At 41.0% G+C, this 25,606-nt stretch overlaps 1 protein-coding gene across 7 annotated transcripts in view; it reads right to left on the minus strand.

Moving 5' to 3' along the window:
* Positions 1 to 2,406: 2,406 nt before the first annotated feature.
* Positions 2,407 to 25,606, minus strand: part of cep63 (centrosomal protein 63) — a 117,425-nt gene continuing 94,225 nt past the window's right edge. For 5 of the 7 annotated variants that reach the window (XM_072573224.1, XM_072573221.1, XM_072573220.1 and 2 more), the window contains 4 exons: positions 24,634 to 24,831; positions 17,536 to 17,738; positions 10,378 to 10,717; positions 2,407 to 3,580 (listed from right to left, as the gene is read on the minus strand). In XM_072573224.1, coding sequence (XP_072429325.1) covers positions 3,389 to 3,580; positions 10,378 to 10,717; positions 17,536 to 17,738; positions 24,634 to 24,831 — 933 coding nt within the window. In that variant the 3' untranslated portion in view covers positions 2,407 to 3,388. The remainder of the gene's footprint in view (positions 3,581 to 10,377; positions 10,718 to 17,535; positions 17,739 to 24,633; positions 24,832 to 25,606) is intronic. The other 2 variants (XM_072573223.1, XM_072573222.1) reach the window with 1 other exon arrangement.

Genomic DNA, 25,606 nt, shown 5'->3' on the forward strand with positions numbered 1-25,606 from the left:
TGGAACCAACCTGAAGCCCATCTCATCGACTGCAGGGAAACCAAACCCAGAATGAATGACTGCTTTTGTGAAATATCTATGCTCAGTCCTCGAGCATTATCTGACCTTCGAGCCAATACAAACCCACATTTTCCCACTGTCCATAACATCTGCCAAATTTTTGCCCACTCATTTAACCTATGTCCCTTTGCAGACATTAAAGCATCTTCACAACTTTCCATATTTCACTTTGTATAATCAGCAAGTTTGGCAAAAATATGGTTGTTCTTTTCATCCATATGTTTAATGCAGATCACATTGATTTATTTTGTTGAAGGCTCATCGCCGATACATTTCACATTTCCATTTTCATCTCCAAAGTATAACCACCGGATTTTATTTTCTTTATTCGATCATTGGATGTGGGTGATACTGGCATTTATTACACATCCCTAATTGCCCTTGAACTAAATGGCTTCTCGGTCATCTCAGCACAGTCAGCCATACTGCTGTAGTTGGGGGGTGGTGTGTGGTGATCATGGGTAGGCAAGACCATATAAGGATGGCAGATATCCTTCACCAAATGGGGTTTTATGACCATCAATGTTAACTTTATGCTCAGCATTATTGAGATCAAACATTAATTTGAGACCATTGGTGATATAGTGAAGTCTGGACTCAGTTTTACACACCAATTGTACTGTAAGATGTAAATATTGGGTCAGTTGAAACTTCTGTACCTCATCACCCTGAACTAATGCACTATTCTCCAGCTGTTTCTGATGTCCCTGTTCTCCACCCTGTTTATCCTGAATCAGTGCCTGTCAGATCCAGTTTTTTTTACATTACATACAGCATGATCACAGAACTGCAAGAGATTGAATCTAAGAGGCAAGTCACCAATAACAGAGGATTGGGAAGCCTTTAAAAACCAACAAAGGATAACTAAAAATCAATGAGGGTAGAAGATAAACTACAAAAGTAACTCAGATAGTAATGTAACATAAAATTGCAAGACTTTAAGTGAGGTAGTATTTTGGGAATTATGATCATAATTCCATAATAAAGTTTTAAGATGGTTGGACAAAGATAAGGTGGTCCTTGAGTAAAATTACTAAATTAGGGAAAGGCTAATGACAGTCGTAGTAGTCAGAAACTGGGGAAATTAGATTGGGGATACTGTTTAAGGGTAAATCCAGATCTAGGCCTAATATACAGAAGGGTCTAGGCGTTCAGGACCAGGCTTCTCAGTTTTGTTGCCACTTTCTGGATAAAGTGGTCAAGGAGGCATTTGGCATGCTTGCCTTCCTCATCAGAGCATAGAGAATAAAAACTGGTAAGTCATGCTGCAGCTGTTATAGAGCTTTGGAATGTTGTGTAGAGTTCTCGTCACTATGCTACCAGAAACATGTGGAGGATTTGGAGAGTGTACAGACAAGCAGTTTACCAGCATGTTGTCTGGTATGGAGGTAATAGCTGTGAGGTAAAATTGGACAAACTCGGTTTGTTTTCACTTGGATGTTGGAAACTGAGGGGACAACCTGATAAAACAAGTTTACAAAATTATGAGGGGCATGAATAGAATGGAATCTTTTTTCTCCAGGGTACAAATGGCAATTACTACGGGATGTAAAAGGGGAAGTTTAAAGGAGATGTGAGAGACAGATTTTTTTTGTACAGAGTTTGGTAAATGGCTTGAATGCATTGCCAGAAGAGATGGTGTAAACAAAAATGTGAATAGGAGGGGAACAGAGGGTAGAGAGGGATATGGACCAAGTAAATACAATCTCTAATTTAAAAAGCCATCAAGTGTCGGTGCAACCTTGTTCCTGTGCTGTACTGTTTTTTGACAGGGGGTGGATGCCTGGAATGCACTGTCAGAAATAGAGATGATAGTAATGTTTAAGAGGTACTCAGATGGTCACTTGTTCAGGCAGACAATAGAGGGATATGGACCATGTGCAGGCAGGAGGGATGTTTAGAATGGCATCATGATTGGCACAGATATTGGAGGCTGAAGGGCCAGTTCCTGTGCTGTATTGTTGTGTGTTCAGGTGATACTGTCCCTTCCTCTGAGCCAGGAGGCCTGGGTTCAAGTCCCACTTGCTCCAGAAGTGTGTAATAACATGCCTGTTAAAAATGTCTAGGCCCACCTCAACACAAAAACAAAAGAAGTCTTAAATAAAATCTTAAATGCTAGAAATACTCTGCAAGTTAGGTAGCTCCGTGAAAAGTGAGCATAATATTTAAGGTCTGTAATCTTCCATCATGTAATCTTTTATACTCAATGCATGTATAACGTTAGGTCATAATATTACAATTGGCAAAGCAAAAATGCAAAAGGCTTTAGGTTCATTTTATATCAATCTAATACGTAGCTAAATGTATTTTAATAAAACAAACTGGAAAAGTTGTTTCTATTGTGTATAAAGTTTATTGATAAATCTTATGTACATAAATATACAACTATAATTCAGCACTGGAGGCTTCCTTCACAAAATAACACTTCATTGATTTGTCCTTTCAGGAATATGCAGATTCTTTTAAGTAAAACCACCACTCTGGAGTGACAACCTGTCACTTACACATAACTAAAAAGGTAAACATGATCTGAAACAGAGTATAATTTTATTGGTTTCCTTCCTTCAGCTACATTAATATAACTCTGTCAGTGAGAGCTGGGGTTTGAACCAGGCTGTTAAGCAGCATTTATTCACCACTATTTATAACAGCATCAAAAATGTAAACAAGTACTACAACTTCAGACATGGAAAATACTATTTAAACAAAAAAGTTTAAAACACAATTTATTAGTATGTCATTGTTGGCCATGACATTGTACAAACATACAGCAATCACGATGAGAACTGATGCCTTCTTTCCTTTGACAGAAACACTAATTTTCAGCATTTTGGACAGATTATTGAAAAAGCTGGATCACTTCAATATCCTTAACACAGCATCAATGTAGTGACATCAGCCAATTTTCAAAGGTTCATGTGTGTTTGCTCAGAAATATTGATGTAACCATTACCTTGTAAGCTTGACAGTTGAAATGTTGTAGGGACTGGAGTGGTTTCTCAGAGCCATCTCTGAAAATAGAAGCCTTCATAGGCAGAGGTTGGATTTTTGACAGCTTGATGTTTACCTCCCAAGAACAGCACAAACACACTTTGTGAAGCATGCTGGTGCAGACTAACATGATTACACACCACAAGATGACATAACTTTGGGATGAATGAACAAAAAGCTACAATACCACAAGTTATTAAGAATCCAAGTGATAAGAATGGTTAATGTATACCCTAATGCACATTAGGTACAGCTCCAGGAATCAAAATGCACCCATTACTGAGGCCAGATAGTACGAACAGTAGCTCCATTTATTCAGTCTCATGCTGAGTAAAGTTCATTGTTTGGAGCCTGAGAGTTGCTTTTCCATCACAGTGGAGTATACATATTTGTCAACAGTTCTTTCACTTTCAGTTTTGAGTTCCTCAATATGCGTGTCCAGACGCTGCAAAAGTTTCTGTGACCTCTTGTCCTCTTCCTCGAGATACCTGACTGCAATCGATGTCTTTGTGGATGCAATTTTTGGGCTCTGAAACACATTAACCAACGTGAGTACAAACAATAAAACAAGAAGTAGGACCACTATATACAGATTAGCACTATCATGTACAGATATGAGGTGGTTTATGGTGTGTGCTCAGAGTATAAATGAAGACCTCTAACTACAAATGGTGGCAATTTGATGCAACATTTGTGCAAAAGCTAAAGTCCTAACCGAACTGCATTCAGAGCAACATTTTTAGACAATAGGTCAAAACAATTTCAGGCACCTTTTTTCCCCCACACGCTGCCTAGGAAATTTAACAGAGCTTGGAAAGGGGAGGTGAGTGACAAAGTGCATAACTTATTCGTGCATGTGTTACGGCACAGGGTAAACCTCTCTGCTAATTTAAACCTAACACACAAAAAAGCTCACCTCATGCCATAATCTGTTATATTTTGAGGCAAACAACCATGTCAGATCTTACTAGTTAAAGTAAAAATGAACAATTTTAAGTCCAAAAGAGAACATTAAACAACAACTATTTACAACTTCATTCTCTTAAACCTATTTCTATATCCCCCCCTCCCCCGCCACCCGCACTCAACAATACTTGTCCAATAAATTCCCTTTTGAATTTATGGCAAAATCAATTTCAAACCCAGTTATTGTCTTCGGATGTCAAACTTTCTCTGTAGATTTCTCGAGGTTGGCTTTGGGGTTCTGCTGCACAAATTTCTTACGGACAGGCACCCTTCAGAGAGCTATTGTCAGTCTTGGTGCTTGATTGGCTGCTCTTTGCTGTTCTCCCCTCTAACTGTTCAAAACGTCTGATTTTATAACCCAAAACATATATCATTTCATTGGTTTGATGTCATCCAAAACAGTAAAATTCAAAGTCGATTGCACCTTGGTATCTAGAACATAATTTAAACTGATTGGCCAAATTTGAATTTGTTTTGGACCATGGCAATGCAGCTCCAGGCTATTTGTTTCAACTGAATATTACATTTTTAACTTCTTTAGCACTCTCTGTGCCTCTCTAGGTCCGTGCCAGATTCCACCCTCTCAAAGGTACAGTACACACCTACAACTTCACAACATGTTGTTAATGTTGTGGGCAGCTTGTACAGTTCTGCTGCTTGTTAACTGGCAAGGTAGCTGTGGTAACCAGCAAGAAACTGAATTTTGTTTTGATTCATGGTTTGTTGGTGCTGCTGGCTAGTCCAGCTTTAACTGCCCACCCTTCATTGCCTAGATATTTCTGTGGTCACACATAGGTAAGGATGAGAGACAATTGACAACAGTTACTTGGCCTCATTGGAACAGATTTTTATTCCAGATTTTTGCTGAATTCAAATTTTGCCATTTGCTTCAGTAGGATTCAAACCCTTGCTGCCAGAACATTTGCCTGGGCGTCTGAATTATGAGTCTCATGATATTAACATTACACCATCACCTCACCTTACTTCAAGACTTTGTGTAACAGTATTACCATGTAAAGTTATTCTGTACTTTTTAAACAGGTAGGTGTATCCTTGCATTGGAAGCAATTACAGAAAAAGAAAGGAAGCATGAAGAACACTGAACTATAGCAGAACAAGGCAGTGAGTAGACACGAACATCCCTTGATGTTGGTGTGAAGAGTAGGAGGCCCTCCAGTCAAACTGAACAAAGGCAGAGGGAACAATGTAGCTGAGCAGATGATTGTCAGAAGTCTAGACCTGAGGATGAGATGCAATGCTGGAAGTAGTTCAATGAACTTGCCTGAATACTCAAGGTCAGTACCTCATGCCATATCCACACAAGTGTATGGCTGGCCCCACATACCAGTTAGTGCAAAATCACACACCTACCAATAATCACCATCACAAAAACATACGACCCAGTCATTATTACATTGTTATTTGTGGGAGCCTGCAGTGCATGAACTGGTGCTGCATTATAACAGAGACTACATGTCAAAAGTAGCTAGCTGGCTGGAAAGCCTTTTCACACATGCTGCGATTATGAAAAAAAACACAAAGGAAGTCAAAAGCCTGCATTTCTATCATCAATCATGATTCACACAGCAGTCATATTGTGTCATCTCAGTTCAGCACTGCTACAAAAATCCCATATCAAGCACACATCAGCTATTCAAATATGACAATCACATCATACAGATATATTACAGCACACTACCCAACAGTGTTTGTGAATAATGGATAATAACTGTATTTGGTGGTAACAGAACTAAACCAGGAAAACACAAGTTGGAAAGCAAATCTGAACACAGATACAGATGATAAGAGCTGGGGCCAAAACTGGGCCTGAAAATATCTGATCCCTGGGCATCCTTCCATATGCTCCATAAATTCTTTACCCAGTGCTATCTATCCAAAGGAATCCATGTAATCTGGGAAGGATCTGCAGTCTTCCTCACAAAATCACCAAACATGTTGCAGATATTAAGGTGCACAAGAGTTCCTTTAAAGGAGATGCACACCAGCGAGTAGGGGAATGCGTATATGCAATATGGCTTGATTCATGAATTTAGGTTGGTGTGGTGACTTTTGTTTTTGTATTGTGGCCAAACATTTGTGATAGTGGGAGGGAAAGTAACATGTGTACAAGTGAAGAGGAGGTTTTAGGGACTGAAAAATCTCAGTCAGATGAGCTGATTATGGACTACCTGGAGAGGACGTAACAAAGAGGATTGATGAGGTCAGAGCAGTGGACGTGATCTATATGGATTTCAGCAAGTGTTCGACAAGGTTTCCCATGGGAGGCTAGTTAGCAAGGTTAGACCTCATGGAATACAGGGAGAACTAGCCATTTTGATACAGAATTGACTCGAAGGTAGGAGACAGAAGGTGGTGGTGAGGGTTGTTTTTCATACTGGAGGCCTGTGACCAGTGTTGTGTCACAAGGATTGGTTTTGGGTCCGCTGCTTTTCATCATTTATATAAATGATTTGGATGTGAACACTGGAGGCATGGTTAGTACGTTTGCAGATGATACCGAAATTGGAGGTGTAGAGGACAGTGAAGAAGATAACCTCAAATTATAACAGGATCTTGATCAGATAGGCCAATGGGCTGAGGAGTAGCAGATGGAGTTTAATTTTGATCAATGCGATGTGGTGCATTTTGCAAAAGCAAATCAGAGCAGGACTTATACACTTAATGGTAGGGTCCTGAGGAGTGATGCTGAACAAAGAGACATTGGAATACAGGTTCACAGTTTCTTGAAAGTAGAGTTGCAGGTAGATAGGATAGTGAAGGCGGTGTTTGGTATGCTTTCCTTTATTAGGCAGACTATTGAGTACAGAAGCTGGGAGGTCATGTTGTGGCTGTATAGGACATTGGTTAGGACACTTTTGGAAAATCACGTGCAATTCTGGTCTCCTTCCAGAAGGATGTTGTGAAACTTGAAAGGATTCAGAAAAGATTTACAAGGATATTGCCAAGGTTGGAGGACTTGAGCTGTAGGGAGAAGCTGAATAGGCTGGGGCTGTTTTCCCTGGAGTGTTGGAGGCCGAGGTGTGACATTATTGAGGTTTATAAAATCATTAGGGGCATGAATAGGGTAAATAGACAAGGTCTTTTCGTCGGGGTGGAGGAGTCCAGAACTAGAGGACATAGGTTTAGGGTAAGAGCAGAAGATATAAATGGAGACCAAGGGGCAAAATTTTTACACAGAGGATAGTGCGTGTATGAAATGAGGTGTCAGAGGAAGTAGTGGAGGCTGGTACAATTACAGCATTTAAAAGACATAGAACATAGAACATAGAACAATACAGCACAGAACAGGCCCTTCGGCCCACGATGTTGTGCCGAACTTCTATCCTAGATTAAGCACCCATCCATGAACCTATCCAAATGCCGCTTAAAGGTCGCCAATGAATCTGACTCTACCACTCCCTCGGGCAGCGCATTCCATGCCCCCACCACTCTCTGGGTAAAGAACCCACCCCTGACATCTCCCCTATACCTTCCACCCTTCACCTTAAATTTATGTCCCCTTGTAACACTCTGTTGTACCCGGGGAAAAAGTTTCTGACTGTCTACTCTATCTATTCCTCTGATCATCTTATAAACCTCTATCAAGTCACCCCTCATCCTTCGCCGTTCCAACGAGAAAAGGCCGAGAACTCTCAACCTATCCTCGTACGACCTACTCTCCATTCCAGGCAACATCCTGGTAAATCTTCTCTGCACCCTCTCCAAAGCTTCCACATCTTTCCTAAAGTGAGGCGACCAGAACTGCACACAGTACTCCAAATGTGTCCTAACCAAAGTCCTTTACAGCTGCAACATCACCTCACGACTCTTGAATTCAATCCCTCTGCTAATGAACGATAATGCTCCATAGGCCTTCTTACAAACTCTATCCACCTGAGTGGCAACCTTCAAAGATCTATGTACATAGACCCCAAGATCCCTCTGTTCCTCCACCTGACCAAGAACCCTACCATTAACCCTGTATTCCGCATTCTTATTTGTTCTTCCAAAATGGACAACCTCACACTTGGCAGGGTTGAACTCCATCTGCCACTCCTCAGCCCAGCTCTGCATCATATCTAAGTCCCTCTGCAGCCGACAACAGCCCTCCTCACTGTCCACAACTCCACCTATCTTTGTATCATCTGCAAATTTACTGACCCACCCTTCGACTCCCTCCTCTAAGTCATTAATAAAAATTAAAAACAGCAGAGGACCCAGAACTGATCCCTGCGGAACTCCACTTGTAACTGGACTCCATGCTGAATATTTACCATCTACCACCACTCTCTGACTTCGACCGGTTAGCCAGTTTTCTATCCAATTGGCCAAATTTCCCTCTATCCCATGCCTCCTGACTTTCCGCATAAGCCTACCATGGGGAACCTTATCAAATGCCTTACTAAAATCCATGTACACTACATCCACTGCTCTACCCTCATCCACATGCTTGGTCACCTCCTCGAAGAATTCAATAAGACTTGTAAGGCAAGACCTACCCTTCACAAATCCGTGCTGGCTGTCCCTAATCAAGCAGTGTCTTTCCAGATACTCGTAAATCCTATCCCTCAGTACCCTTTCCATTACTTTGCCTACCACAGAAGTAAGACTAACTGGCCTGTAATTCCCGGGGTTATCCCTATTCCCTTTTTTGAACAGGGGCACAACATTCGCTACTCTCCAGTCCCCTGGTACCACCCCAGTTGCCAGTGAAGACGAGAAGATCATTGCCAACGGTACTGCAATTTCCTCTCTTGCTTCCCACATAATCCTAGGATATATCCCGTCAGGCCCGGGGGACTTGTCTATCCTCAAGTTGTTCAAAATGTCCAACACATCTTCCTTCCTAACAGGTATCTCTTCTAGCTTATCAGTCCGTTTCACACTCTCCTCTTCAACAATACGGTCCCTCTCGTTCGTAAATACTGAAGAGAAGTACTTGTTCAAGACCTCTCCTATCTCTTCCGACTCAATACACAGTCTCCCACCACTGTCCTTGATCGGACCTACCCTCGTTCTCGTCATTCTCAGGTTTCTCACATACGCATAGAATGCCTTGGGGTTATCCTTGATCCTATCCGCCAGGGATTTTTCATGCCCTCTCTTAGCTCTCCTAATCCCTTTCTTCAGGTCCCTTCTGGCTATCCTGTATCCCTCCACTGCTCTGTCTGAACCTTGTTTCCTCAACCTTATGTAAGCCTCCTTCTTCCTCTTTACTAGACATTCAACCTCCCTCGTCAACCAAGGCTCCCTCACACGACCATTTCTTTCCTGCCTGATCGGTACATACATATCAAGGACACGTCGTATCTGCTCCTTGAAAAAGTCCCACATTTCCACCACATCCTTCCCTGACAGCCTATGCTCCCAACGTATGCTCCTCAAATCCTGTCTTACAGCATCGTAATTTCCCTTCCCCCAATTGTAAAAACTTCCTTGTTGTGCGCACCTATCTCTCTCCATAACCAAGGTGAAAGTCACAGAACTGTGGTCGCCATCACCAAAATGTTCACCCACTAACAAGCCCACCACTTGTCCCGGTTCGTTACCGAGTACCAAATCCAATATGGCCTCCCCTCTGGTTGGACAATCTACATACTGCGTTAGAAAAGCTTCCTGGACACACTGCACAAACACCGCCCCATCCAATCTACTTGATCTAAAGAGCTTCCAATCAATATTTGGGAAGTTGAAGTCGCCCATGACTACGACCCTGTGGCTTCTGCACCTTTCCAAAATCTGTTTCCCAATCTGTTTCTCCACATCTCTGCTGCTATTGGGGGGCCTATAATAAACACCCAACAAGGTGACTGCACCTTTCCTATTTCTGACTTCAGCCCATACTACCTCCAGAGGCAGATCCCCCTCAAACTTCCTTTCTGCAGCCGTTATACCATAGGAAGGGTTTAGAGAGATATGGGCCAATGGGACTGGATTAAGTTTGAATATCTGGTCGTCATGGCCAAGTTGGACCAAAGGGTCTGTTTGCTTGCTGTACATCTCTATGACTCCAAATGGACTGGGATGAGTGCCTCTTCTCTTCATCTTCTTCCTCCTCAGTTGTTTACCATATAACTGGCTGAGAGGGTCTTCCCCCACAACCACCCTCCCTCATACCCCCTCCCTCTTTGGTTGGCTGCATGTCATATTGCTTTAGGAAATCATCCCTGATGGATTCCTAATTCAGATTGTCAATCATGTGAGGTGTTCCTTCATTGCCAATCCTCCTGCCAGGTAAAACATTTCTCCTTGCTTGCTCCATCAAAACCCCACATGTTTACAGTGTGCAACAAGCTGAAAATTCATAGAGGAGTGGCATGCCTTCATACAAAAAATGAATATACAATAAAGCAGACTCACCAAAGGCAGAAACTGCTCACTGGGAAGTGAATGGGCAGACTGTGCTGACAAATTGTCAGAAAAGTCTGCTTCATTTTCATCTGCAGACAAAGTGACACAAGAGGTGGCTCCACGCAAGGACTCAGAAAGCGAAGCATCTGATGAATCACTCTGAATGGTCTTGGAAAAGGTCCTCTCAGTGACTCGACCCTCTGTTAAATTGTGAAAGTTGGACTCAGAACACCGAGCCTGACTTTGCAAGTCACATTTGTCCTCTTCAGAGTGGGCAACCATCTCACGAAGTTTGTTCTGAAGTTCTTCGATTTCCTTCTTGTGTTCAAGCTGGAGCTCCTCCACTCGCCTACAAACATTCATGCAGAGACATTTTCAGATTATACAACTGTGCTCACTATGAATGGAAATAAAGCTTGTGTTGGAAGCTTAAAACATGAATTCTCCAGTGGATGTTGCATGAACCATTTGGACATTTTAAGGGAATTTTGACCAAAACAAATTATGCAAAATTGATTTTACACCTTGAAGGTAGAAAACCTCATGCTGGTATCTGGTCCAGCCCACACATCACTCTAGTTACATGGCTCTAGTGACTGACTGTCCAGTGGGCTAATAAACCACTTTAAAGTTATATCAAAACCAGTACAAAGAGTAATAAGAACAAACAGGATGGTCCATTTAATTAACACAGTTTTAACATAGCAGCACCATTATCACAGATTTGCAGTTGCTCAAAATGGCAGCCCAATATCACCTTGTCAGGGTGACTAGGGATCGGCTGATATTTGTCAGAGATGCCCACTGCTTAAGGGTGATGAAAAAGGATCCTTAGAAGAAAATTCTGTAATGTAACCAATCTATTAAGGAGATCTCAATCAAGTCTTTGACCATCACCAGCAACAACACACAGACAGAATCAAAGTACTCTCAAAGTGCAGCTTTGCAGTCCAACATGTGCCAACTCTTCAAATGACCACCTAACTTGGTTCCATTCTTCTACCTTCCTTGTCCCCTCCCAAGCCTGCAGATTCTGCCTTTCCAAATAGCAGTCTAATTTTGACGCCTTGATTTTACCTGCTTCTGCCACACTTTTGATGTGACCCTTTTGCTGTGTGAGGTTTGTTGTCCTGTTGTTGTCGCTCAGAGTTTCATTGCACGTATGAATGAGTTGGACAAGTTTTGAGGAGTCAGGGGTAAGTTACCAATTGCAGAAATCCAAGCCCTGGAGCTGCTCTTGTAGTGATACAGTAGTAGGTTTATGGTTGGTCTAGTTCAGCCTTTGGTGAATGGTAAGCCCCAAGATGTTGACAATGCAGGATGTTGTCAATGTTAATGTATTGACCCAGATATTTTGATGGAGAGAGGACAATTGGGAGAGTGAGTACATTGGGATCCTGTGGAAACCCAGATTTATCAGACTCCATGGGAATTATCTTGGAAATTTGTTTATCAACGAACAATTCTGTTGCATTCAAAATCCTCTGAAAAAATCTCTTTAAGATCTCTTAATAATTAAACATAATTAAATAGAATTAAACGTGGGTGGCACAGTGGTTAGCACTGCTGCCTCACAGTGCCAGAGACCCGGGTTCAATTCCCGCCTCAGACGACTGACTGTGTGGAGTTTGCACGTTCTCCCCATGTCTGCGTGGGTTTCCTCCGGGTGCTCCGGTTTCCTCCCACAGTCCAAAGATGTGCAGGTCAGGTGAAATGGCCATGCTAAATTGCCCGTAGTGTTAGGTAAGGGGTAAATGTAGGGGTATGGGTGGGTGGCGGGTCGGTGTGGACTTGTTGGGCAGAAGGGCCTGTTTCCACATTGTAATGTAATATAATCTAAAAAAAAAGTTAGAGGAATGTTGACTTGTTCTAACTCCAAAGTAACTATTAAGCCAATCCACAACTCCCTGCTGAACATCTCACCTGCAATCTAACTATATGTTGCATTTACACGACAATCACTCTCCTACCTGACCTGATTTCAGCTCCCTGCACCCCTCTACCTGCCATGTTTTTGCCCATTCATCAAGTCTGTCCAAATTCTCCTGAAGCCATTTCACATTTTCCTCATAGTCATCTAGTATTCTGTCATCTGCAAACTTGAAAATTTTAGTTTTGGTCCTCACATACACATAATTGATATATGCTGTGAACAACTGGGACCCCAAGTAGCATTAATCCTGGTGGTACCCCACTAGTCATAGTCTCCCACACGAGAATTATCCATTTTATTCATACGCTATTTTCTGTTATCAGTCTTTAATCCATGCAGTACACAACAAACTTGTTTAAAGTGCTTAAATTTGATGAAGTCCACCACAGGAGGTTGCTTAATCAAAAGAATCCACGCATACAATATTCATCAACTCCCTGTTATCAATTTTCTTAGGACTTTCTTCCAAAGATTTTACAAGACTTAATAGACTATAGCAATTTCTCTACTGTTGATAAAATGCCATTAGGTCTGCAATTCAATTTTTTTCTCTCTTCCTCCCTTCTCAAATAGTGGTGAGAGACAGGCTTTCTTAAAGTTTACAGGAGCCATTCCTGAAGCTACAGAATTTTGAAAGATTATCAAAGACATATCAATCATCTCAAAGCTGCTTCTTTCAACATTTTGAGAAAAAGAACATCATGTCCTTTGGAATATCAATCTTCAGTGCCATTAATTTATTCACACAATCTATTCTCCCGAGTCCTTTGGACCTTTAATTTTGGAAGATTTCTTGCATTTTTCACAGTGAAGATGAGCATAAAACTAATCATTTAGATATTCTGCCTTTCCTTTATTTCCTATTATAAATTCCACCTCTTCCTATTATTAACAAAACACCTCCATTTTTAGGTACCATTTGAAGCTTTTAAAGACCTTTTTGATAGTTTACATTCATATTCTCTTCTGACTTTCATGATCCTATATTCTAAAATTCCGCCCCCGCCCCCACCACAATCCTCAGGGCTATTACCATTTCTGGAAACTTTATAGGCTTTTTCTTTTAATATTACATAATCCTCAATTTCTGTTGTTAGCCAAGATTGACTGAGTGTTTTTGGGTTTTTTGTCACTTGATGAAAGGCATAGTTGCTATAAGCCAAATTACACTCTTTAAAGACTATCCATAGCCTGCATACAGCCATATCTTTTAATCTATTTTCCCTAAATCAATTTGCCACTCGTACCTTCATAACTTTCTTTGTTGAAATTTAACACCTTCACTTCACATTCATCGTAGTATCATCATTGAATCCCTACAGTGTGGAAACAGGCCATTTGGCCCAACAAATCCACACTGACCCTCTGAAAAGTAACCCACCCAGACACATTCTCCTACCCTATTGCTCTAGATTTACCTCTGAATAATGGACTACACACCCCTGAATACTATGGGAAATTTAGCATGGCCAATTCACCTGACCTGCACATCTTTGGATTGTGGGAAGGAAGCCAGAGCATCCAGAGGAAACCCACACAGACACAGGGAGAATGTGCAAACTCCACACAGACGGTTGCCCGAGGTTAGAATCGAACCCAGATTCCTGGCACTGTGAGGCAACAGTGCTAACCATTGAGCCACCATGCCACCCTAAACATTGAACTATGTGAATTCCAAATATAAGTGTGTTATGGAAGTTTACGATGTCACACATCCTTGTTCAGGAGCGTGTAGGGTAGGTCCATTAATCAGGGGTATATCTAGAACAATAGGATAAGAGAACGGGTCTGGGTGTGCTACTTTTCGGAGGGTCAATGTGGACTTGTTGGGCCAAATGGCCTGTTTCCACACTGTATGGTTTCAATTATGATTCTATGATGAATGTGAAAGTGAGGGTGTTAAATAAAATGATTACTAATTAGTCCTTTTCAAATTATATAATTCGAAAATAGCTTGTTCTCCAGTTGGTTCTACACATACAGTGCTTTAGAATACCCCCTACTACTCTCCAGAAACTCATCCTCCACTGCATTACAGCTCATTAGGTTGAGCCAGTCTGTAAGCAAATTAAAGTCATCCACGATTTCTTCTATCCAAGCTATGTGCTTCTCTAATCTTCTGTTTAACACCATTTCTTATATAGCCACTCCAGTTTGGTAGCCTATAAACAATCATAAGGGGTTCTTATGATATCATAGTGGTATCCCAACCTCTGAGCCAGTAGGCTTGGGTTTAAGATCCACCCACTCCAGAGTTGTGTAATAACATCTTCAAACACACTGATTAGAAAATAATTTTAATATTGGGGCTTGCATGGTGCAGTGGTATTGCTTCTGTCTCTATATCAGGAGGCCCAGGTTTAGCTCCTATCTGCTCCACAGGTGTGCAATAACATCTTGGAGCAGGGTGAATTGAAAGTATCCGTCAGAATACTGCGATTCAACTTCTACCTGCTCCAGAGGTACGTCATAACAGGTAGATTAAAAATAACTATAAATAATCATACTAATGTTTGCAGCCCCTTGCTGCAATCAGCTTTACTCTCATACCAAAGTAAGAGGCAACTTCTAGATGCAGAAGAAATAAGCACCACCAAATTCACCCTTTCCCCCAAATTCCTATTTTATACTCCGTGCACTCATGCAGTACTTTGCTGACCAAAACAGCTCTACACCTAATGAGGGAAGTCTCTCTGTATGTTTTCCAAAATAAAAACTGAATTCAAGCTTCTGAAAAATCGGAGGTGGAGAGTCCAATTCAAGGCTGAAAATGTAAACTCAAGTTAGAGTAATTTTCAGCAAATTCCTAATTTTAAAAAAAAATTGGACTTTAAATAGAAAATTAAACTTTAAAACTCTCTCATTCACCAGTTCTCAATGCAACAGGCACAAAGGGGTGAGGGGTAGGATCCAGAGCCACAGTATCACGGGTGGTGAGGGAGGGAGGCTAGGCACTGCTCAGGGCCCTTCTGCCCCTGACTATTCTGCTCTATAAGGGAAAGGTTTCATTTCAGGTAAACTCCACATTTCTAAATACTAAGCCAGGATCGGAAGATCAGGTTACAAGAGTGGAGCTGAGTTGCAGCACAAAATAAATTTGGAGAGAAATGGCAACACAGCCACTAGCGATTTCTTGGAAAGTTTATTATATTTATGTTTAAATATTCCATTGCTACTCATTACCTTGTTTGTAATTGTGCTGCACATTTGAGAGTTCTTCCAGTCCACTGCATTTCTACTATGCCTTGTAAAGTTTTTATTTTTAGCTTCATGCTGGCTTTTGCTTCATTTATGTCCCACTGCACGCTGAAAGTTTTCTGCAGGAATTTCTAACATTAACCAATTGATCTCAGCCTTGAAAGTCTATTCTATTCCTCAGGATCGACAAGAATTTTTGGAAGCAAAGTGTTGCAGCTTTCCACTATACTTTGTATAAAGAAAACTCCCTATTTTTGCTCCTGAAACAACCTGGCATAAATTATGGGATTAGCTCCACCTGCTGTTGATTCTCCTCTCAGAGGAAATAGTTCTCATTTGCTAATTTGATTTGCCTTCGCCATTTTAATCACTACAGTTACATCAGTTCTCAATTTTATATAGAAAAGGAACATGAGCCAGGTTAATACAATCCATCTTTAAACTTCTGTGGATTTGTTTACTTTTAGATATTAAAATATTTGATTAATATCACTGGCTTTCTGAGTTAATCATAGATATTGTGTCTATGACTGTAGAGTTTGGAAGGTATTGTAAGTGTAAATGATGAATTTTTATTCATATTGACTCATTTGGTAATGTTGAGCAAAAATGGTCTATCGCTAAGTTGAAACAGTATCCTAAGTAACTACTGCAAAATATGTAACCTTCATGTTGTAGCTATGAGATAATTGATATTACATCTCTTAAAATACTGACTCAGACCTATAATTTTAAAAAGATCCTCATGATAGGAGTGTCAAGGGCAAGATTTATTGTTCATCCCTAACTGCTGTTGAGCAAATGGCACTGACTCATCTACAAAGGAGAATCTGCAGTATGGAGCCAGACCAGGAAAGGATGGCAGATTTCCTTCTCTGAAGGACTTTACTAATCTTGATAGATTTTAGGGTCAATCCAAAAATATGCAGGTTATATGGATTGGTTTTGCTAAATTTCCCATAGTGTCCAGAGATATGCAGGTGGATTAGCCGCGGGAAATGCAGGCTTACAGGGATAGGGTGTTGTGGTTCTGTTCGCCGAGCTGGGAATTTGTGTTGCAGACGTTTCGTCCCCTGTCTAGGTGACATCCTCAGTGCTTGGGAGCCTCCAGTGAAGCGCTTCTGTGATCTTTCCTCCGGCATTTGTAGTGGTTTGAATCTGCCGCTTCCGGTTGTCAGTTCCAGCTGTCCGTTGCAGTGGCCGGTACATTGGGTCCAGATCAATGTGCTTATTGATTGAATCTGTGGATGAGTGCCATGCCTCTAGGAATTCCCTGGCTGTTCTCAGTTTGGCTTGTTCTATAATAGTAGTGTTGTCCCAGTCGAATTCATGTTGCTTGTCATCTGCGTGTGTGGCTACTAAGGATACTAAGGATATCTGTGGCTTAGTAGCCACACACGCAGATGACAAGCAACATGAATTCGACTGGGACAACACTACTATTATAGAACAAGCCAAACTGAGAACAGCCAGGGAATTCCTAGAGGCATGGCACTCATCCCCAGATTCAATCAATAAGCACATCGACCTGGACCCAATATACCAGCCACTGCAACGGACAGCTGGAACTGACAAACGGAAGCGGCAGAGACAAACCACTACAAACGCCGGAGGAAAGATCACAGAAGCGCTTCACAGGAGGTTCCCAAGCACTGAGGATGTCACCTAGACAGGGGACGAAACTTCAGCAACACAAGTTCCCAGCTCGGCGAACAGAACCACAACAATGAGCACCCGAGCTACAAATCTTCTCTCAAATTTGGAACAGGAATAGGGTAGGTGGGTGGCTCTAGGTGAGATGTTCTTTGAAGGGTTGGAGTGGACTTGATGGGTCAAATAGCCTGCTTCCACGCTGTAGGGATTCTATGAGGATCATTATTAGTGATACCAGCATTTAATTTCAGAGTTATTACATGGTGTGGTTTGAACACATATCTCTGGCACATGAGTTGATACTCCAGAAATGATAAACAATTTAGAAATTAAATGAGCTTAAGATGAACTTTAACATATATTGCCTGACAAAGATTCCATACCTATCCTCTGTTTCTCTGATATCCATCAGCTTGCTCTGTATCTCTAACAGAAGCTTTTCATATCTGTCCTGAGACACCTTAGCAGATGTCTCCAGCTTGCTTCTCACATCAGCCAATTCTTTTTGGAGCTGCTGGTTTTCCTGTTCCAGTTGCCTCAGAGATGAAAAATAGCCATCACGAAGATCTGTTATTGAACAATTCTGCTGTTTTTGGAATAAATGGAGAGATTGTTATTCTTTCCCCTTTCTCTCTCCTCCCCTTTGGAAGTCATAGATTCTTCTAGCTTATCAATACCAATCTTCAAGTTTCAATCTAGTCACAGACCACTCAACCACAAAGAACATCACTGCTGACCACAATCTTATTATCACACACCATAGACACAGCTCAGAATGAGTTTGGAACTCTTCTCAATGTCCTGGTCATCTAGCCCAAATAAAATGAGGCCAGCTATGTTGCCTGACATTGCAAGCCTGGCTGAATTAAGCAAGAGTGGTTGGATTAGCTAGGATCTTCTGTCAGGCAGTTAAAAAGTAGATGAGTGTCAAAGGTACACTCAAAACCATAAATCAAATGCTAAGCCCATAAAGAAATTAGCTGCACTGTTCAGCAACAACTTTTCAAAACAAATATGTTTCAGCAACCAAGTCATTAACATAAAAATGGTAATAGCTGCATTGGGTAAAGCTAGATGGTTTTTGACAAAAATAAAACAGAGAATTGCAGATGTTGGAGATCTGAAACAAACAAAACTTGAAACTCATGGTGAAACTCTAGAGGTCTGGATGCATCTGTGAAGAGTTAATATTTTGAGTCCAGTGACCCTTCGGAATCATTCTGAAGAAATGTCAACAAACTCAAAACATTAACTCTCTTTTCTCTTCACAGATGTTTCCAGAATCCTGAGTTTCTCCATTAACTTATGTTTTGGCAAAGGTAGCCTTGCTCTTCAAGTAATATACAATCTGTTCTGGTTCTACTTATCCTGGAGGAATAAATATGGACAAGATTAACATTTCTCCCAATTTTCTTCAGATTTCAGATTTTGAAGTCTATCTCAATGAACATATTGAATCGTGGTTTGATGTATCTGACACCTCTGACAGCGCAATACTGCACCATAGAATGTCAGCATAGATGATGTACTCAAATATTTGGAGTAAGACTTCAATCCACATAACCACACAGTTGAAGCAAAGGGACCAGAAAATCAGAGAAGTAAAACTATGTGGCTTGCAACATTAGTCTTGAACAGAAACGATGCTTGATCTCAGACCCTTCTGCTGGAAGAGTCAACTGGGCTGTCACGTTTTTCCTCATTCTTTGTCCTAATGTTCACTAGATTCAAAGGCAGACAGCAGTATCCTTTCAATCAACAGTTCCATACTGAAATCAGGGCAAACACTCGTGGTCAAGAAATACTGCCAATTTGAAGTAAATCCTAACTTGGCACTTGCTCACCTAATAATTCTGAATGTATATTTACTTTATACATTAAATTATCTAGATGCAGGAACTGAGGCATTCTGGCTAAGCCTGCAGATAATACAAAGACAGGTGGAGGGACAGGTAGCATTGAGGACTTGGGGAGATACCAGAAAGATTAAGACAGGTTAGGAGAGTGGACAAAGAAGTGGCAGCAGATAGAATACAATGTGGGAAATTGTGAAGTCATGCACTTTGGTAGGAAGAATAGAGGCATGGATTACTTTCTAAACAGGGATAAAATTCAGAAATCCTATGTGCAAAGGGATTTCTGAATCCTTGTCCAGGATTCTCTTAAGGGGTGGCACAGTGGCTCAGTGGTTAGCACTGCTGCCTCACAGCATCAGGGACCCGGGGTCGATTCCTGCCTTGGGCAACTGTCCGTGTGGAATTTGCACATTCTCCCCGTGTCTTTGAGGGTTTCCTCCAGGTGTTCCGGTTTCCTCACACAATCCAAAAACGTGCAGTTCAGGTGAACTGGCCATGCTAAATTGCCCATAGTGTTAGGTGCATTAGTCAGTGGTAATGGAGGGGAATTGGTCTGGGTGGGTTACTCTTCGGAGGGTCAGTGTGGACTTGTTGGGCCAAAGGGTCTGTTTCCATACTGTAGGGAATCTAATCTAAACTTGCAGGTTGAGTCAGTAGTTAGGAAGGAAAAATAAATGGCAATTACAAAAGCAGTGATATACTTCTGAGGCTTTATAAAGCTCTGGTGAGAGTGTTATGAGCAATTCTGGACCCCATACCTCAGGAAGGATGTACTGACTCTGGAACAGGTTCTAGAGAATGAACCCAGGAATGAAAGGCTTAACATATGAGGAGCGTTTCAGGACTCTGGGCTTATACTTAACGGAGTTTAGAAGATTGAGGGGGGATCTAACTGAAACTTACAAAATACTGAATGGCTGGACAGAGTGAGTGTTGGGAAGCTGTTTCCATTGGCAGAAGAGACACAGCCTTGGAAGGGAAGGCCTTTTAGAATGGAGATAAGGAGAAACTTCTTCAGCCAGAGAGTAGAGAATCATTTGAATAATTTCCACAGAAGACCTTTTAAATATATTTAAGGCAGGGAAAGATAGGCTCTTGAGTATCAGTGGGATCAAGGATCACAGGGAGAAAGTGGGAGAATGGGCTTGAAAAAATGATCAGCCATGATTGAATGTTGGAGCAGTCTCGAATGGTGGTACGGCCTAATTTCTGCTCCTATGCCTTATGGTCTAATATGCCCAACTGTGTTCTTCCTCACATAGTACCTCTATCACAGAGGAAAAATACGGCAGCACATGCTTGCAAACACTACTACCATTCATGGAATTGCAGGAACACCTACCTTTTTCATCTTTTCTGTTCACACTATCAAAGGCCTCAAACACTCCTTTCCGATTGAAGCAGCAATTTACTTGTATTACTTTCAGTTTAGTTTACTGTATCCGCTGGTCAGAGAAAGTGAGGACTGCAGATGCTAGTTTCCAAATCTTCCCTCCCCAATCATCCCAGATCCAACCCTGCAACTCTGTACCACCCTCTTGACCTTTACCACTTGTCCATCTTCCTTCCCACCTATTCGTTCCACCCATCCCACCGACCTATCACAATCACCTCCATCTTCATCTACTTATCGTCTTCCCAGCTACCTTTCTCCCATCCTCTGATTTATCTCTCAGCCACCTTCCGCCCACACACATTCCTGAAGGGCTTATGCCTGAAACGTCGACTCTCCTGTTCCTTGGATGCTGCCTGACCTTCTGTGCTTTTCCAGCACCACACTTAGACTCTGTATCTACTGGTAACCCTGAAACGTGCTTCACAAGTGGAAAAGTCAAAGATAAATTGGGTAACCACTTTGTAGGTCATCTCGCTCTGATCTTCCGGCTGGCTATCTGTTTCTACACCTGCGCCCATGCTGACACTCTCACTCTTCTGGCTTCCAGAAAGCTCAATGTTAACTCAAAGAATTGTACATGTTTTCATTAGGTACTTTGCAGTTTTCTGTACTCCCTACTGAGTTCATTCATTTCAGATCACAATCACTGCCTATTTTGCATTCACTTTCTTTGTACATTTTGGTTTGACTCTCTTGTTTCCTATTTGTTTATTTTCAGTGGCAACTATTCACTCACATGTGAGACATATCTTTGGTCCTTTTGTCCCACATTCACTCCCTTTTGTCTCGCATCACCAATCTGAGTATTTTAATCTCTCCTGGCTTCCAACCTATCACAGACTTTTGCCTTGCAATCTTTGTCAAACCCTTTTTGGTGACTACCTTCATTTGCTTTAAACCTTCTACATTTCAATTTCTTTCCAGTTTCTGATAAAAGATCAATCTCTCCTAACAGGTGCTGCATAACCTGTGTATTCCCAGCATTTTCTGATGATGTTTCAGACCTCCAGCATTTGCAGATTCTTATTGTGTATTGCCAAGTCGATGAGCTGAGCAATAATCTCTATACTCGTCAATTCTATCCCTGTAGAAATATACTCCAATTTTTGAATTGCATTTTATGGAATTATTAAATGGCTATTCAGTTTGAGCATTTGCACTCCCACTCTGCACCTCATCTAGATTCATATTTTCCAAGTAATTTTGCCAATTTTTCCATATTTTGCCAATTACATTGAAAGTTTAATATTGTCTTCTTGTAGTATGTTCTAATTGAACAATCCTCTATTTCATGTTTCTTCAAAATTGTGTTTCAAGGCTAAATTATTGATACAGATTGTGAACTGGGGTCTCAGCAGTACTGATCACGGAGACTCCATTTTCCATCCATCACTCTTCTGCTTTGCTATCATAGATTAACATCTACATTCTGCCAACACTTACTTTATTGTGAATGTGGTTAACAATGCAATCATGATCAGATAATCTGTTTTGATAATGCAGATTGAGAGATGGATATTGGTCAGGAGACCAGACAGAACTCCCATACACTTTTAAATAGTATCAGTGGATCTAGAGATGAATAGAGTCTTGTTTAATGTCTCATCTCAGAGACCTACCCTCCAACATTGTAGTGTCCCCTCACTGCAACAAAGTGCTTATCATGATTTTTCTGCACTCAAGCCGTGGAGCTAGTAGCTCAAAGATAAGAGTGCAACCAACTGAAACACATTTTTCATATACTTATCTTTTATCCCTAGTTTTTGCTCACAGCCGGCTGGATATATATTTTTCTCATTGCCCTGAGCATTTAAACATGCTCTCATTAAATTCATTAGTCTTTTAACAGAATGCAGGAGGCAATTCTGCCCATTGTGACTGTACTGGCTCTCCAAATGAACAATGCACCTAGTGGCATTCCTTTGACTTCTGCCCACAACTATAGTTCCATATTAGGATCCAGATCTCTCCTGAATAGCATCAATTGAATCCGTGTCTCCCACACTCTCAGAAGCACAATATAAACTTTAGCCACTTACTGAGTAAAAAGGTTTCTCCTCATATCTCCATTGCTTCATTTTATCAAATACCCAAATCAGTGTCCCCTCATTCTCAATCCTTCCACTAATGGGAAGTTTCTCATTATCTGCTCTGTCTAGGCAAATTATAGGGGAGTAAATAAAATACAATGACAACGACATGTATTTTTTTACTACTAAGTGCAGGATACAATGAGTTTAGGTCATTTAACTTTGTAAGGAAACACTTTATAAAGAAACCAAACTATCACACAATATCCAACCACAGCAGCACATTTTGAATATAAATACCACCTGCTTCTCTCCCTCATCCTCACAATGCACACCCAAGATAAATCAAAACTGTCAACGAATAAAGTAACTAAGTGAATCAAGTAAAATAGCTCTACTGCCACAGACTGAACTGTGAACAAGATGCATGTTCCCACTTGCTGTGTTTTGTGATAGTATCACACTGCCCTAATTCACAGTGGGGTGGATGAGGAATGTAACAGGTTGTGATAGGGAGCAACTGCTTTCTCATGGTTTCCTTCAGCCCAACTCATTGTTTCTCAGTCAAAAAAGGTGAGAAATAACTTTATATTTTTATATAACTTGTTGTATATAACTTCATAATGTTTTAAAAAATATTTTATGTTTTACGGTAAGTGAAATGAAAAAGTAAATGCTTGAGAATGATTTAAACACAAGAGTTATGAGAATGGAGCTAGATTTATTACTTTCAGGGGGAACAATTCTGATGATGGGCAATATTTGAAATTCTTGCTGTATTTTTCTGGAGCTCAGGTGATTGAGGAGTGAGTAAACAACCAGCTGAACCAGCAAACAGGTCTTGGGTCTGATCTGTGCTGTGTGTGAATGTGGTTAACTCTGTTGTAACAGTAGTTACATGGAAAAAGAAATAATCAAGGTCGATACCTAGCGACAGTTCTGACATTTCTTTGATAACTGATTCAAAGGTATTCAATGACGAAGGAGCAGCACTCTGAAAACTTGTACTTTCAAATAAACCTGTTGGACTATAACCTGGTGTTGTGTGATTTTTAACTTTGTTCACCCCAGCACCTCCACATCATAATAAGTACCAATAAGTAGCCATCTGTATGTTTTAAGGCTGAGGAGGAGAAGGTCTAAACGTACTGCCTACATACAAACGAGATTGAAGTCATGGAGGAAACTGACAATTTTACTTAACAGGCAGAATACACTGCAGGCTTAGATGTTCTCATGACTTCAAATGTTCATAATAAGAACAAATATTACTTGCAATTATGTAGTATCTTGAATGAAGTATCATATCCCAAGGAGCTGTACATGTGCACTACCAAACAAAACGTACAAAAGTAGTAACCAGAACACAGGATATAAAACTTAATCCTTCTCCTTCGTAACTGCTGAGATCAGTGTCACATTTAATCTGGAGATAATCTTCTGACTTCATGTTCACACTCAGTCTACCCTCTGTAAATTGGAGGGCATCAGAAACTCTGCTGCCATCTTAATTTACACCAAATCCCTTTCCCCCATCACTCCTGCATTCACTGACCTTCACTGGCTCCCAGTTGAGCAATGTTCTGATTTTCATATTTTGACCTTTGTTTTAAAATCTCTATATAACCTTCGATAAGCCCTGCAATGTTCTGAGATATCTGCACTCCTCTTGTGTATCCCTGATTTTAATTGTTCAACCAACATAGCATCCTCAGTCCTCAAGCTAAAATTGTCTCCTTGGACTTCTCTTTTTCTTCTTTCTGACAATCACTGCAACTAACCTTTGATGAAACTTTTCTGGCTCAGTGTTATACATTACTTTATAATGCTCCTGTGAAGCTTCGGAAGTTTTAATATATTTATATTTAAATATATAAATGTTAATGTTGTTGCTGATTAAATACATAATTTAAGTGTCTTGACGAGGAGAGGTAGACAAGGGTTATCAGAGCTAAGGGGCTCAGCAACTGAATGAATAGCAACTAATGACACTAGCAATCAAAACTAAGGATGCATAAAGTGCCAGAATTCCAGCAGTGCAGATACCTGTGAGGATTGTGTTGCTGGGGTACAAACCTATCCCATTTTATATCCCACTCTTTCGTACTGATATCCTTTACTTTGATCAACAGAACCTCTTGACAAATTTATAAGTATCATGCAACTGGGACAAAACAAATTGGGAGTTAGTTTAAGTACCTTAACTTCTTTTACGTTCTTATCAGTTTTATCTAATTCAATCCGAAGCTGTCGTTCCATGTTGGAAGTGGCTGCACTCATGGTTGCAATTGTTAAATCACGCTGGTGCAGTTCAGTGGTCAATTGGGCAATCTCCAATTTCATTCCCTTCAGTTCAGAATGGCGTTGATGCTCAAGAGAATTCAACTGGTCCCTAAGCTGTTACCAAAAGAAAAGACTGAATTAAAAGAAGTAACAGGGTTGTTGTCAAGGGTAACTTTAACTTCCTTAATATTGATTGGATCCTCCTTAGTTCAAATAGTTGGATGGAACAGTTTTTAAATCGACTGTGCCCAGGAAGGATTCCTGACTCAATATGTCAATAGGCCAATTAGAGGTGAGGCCATATTGGACTTGGTGCTTGGCAACCGAACCAGGGCAGGTGTCAGATTTCTTGGTGGGAGAGCATTTCAGTGATAGTAGTCACAACTTCCTGACATTTATTACATCATGGAGAAGATGGTATGGGAAAGTATTTAATTGGGGAAGGGGGAAATTACAATGCTATTAGGCAGGAACTGGGGTGCCTAAATTAGGAACAGATGCTCTCAAGGAAATACATGACAGAAATGTGGAGGTCATTTAGGAAGCACTTGCTGATAGTGCTGGATAGGCTTGTCCCACGGAGGCAAGGAAGGGATGGTAGGGTGAAGGGACCTTGGGTGACAAGGGATGTAGAACATCGAGTCAAGAGGAAGTAGGAAGCTTATTTAAGATTGAGGAGGCAAGGATCAGACAGCGCTCTAGAGGGTTACAAGGTAGCCAGGAAGCAACTGAAAAATGGATTGAGGAGAGCGGGAAAGAGGCATGAAAAAGCTTTAGTGGGTAAAGCTTTAGAAGGAAAAACCTAAGGCATTCTACACTTACATGGGGTACAAGAAGATTGCCAGGAGTCAGGGTAGGGCTGATCAGGCATAGTGGAGAGAATTTGTGC

Source organism: Chiloscyllium punctatum, chromosome 6, assembly GCF_047496795.1.
Source record: "Chiloscyllium punctatum isolate Juve2018m chromosome 6, sChiPun1.3, whole genome shotgun sequence".
NCBI classification, from domain to species: Eukaryota; Metazoa; Chordata; class Chondrichthyes; order Orectolobiformes; family Hemiscylliidae; genus Chiloscyllium; species Chiloscyllium punctatum.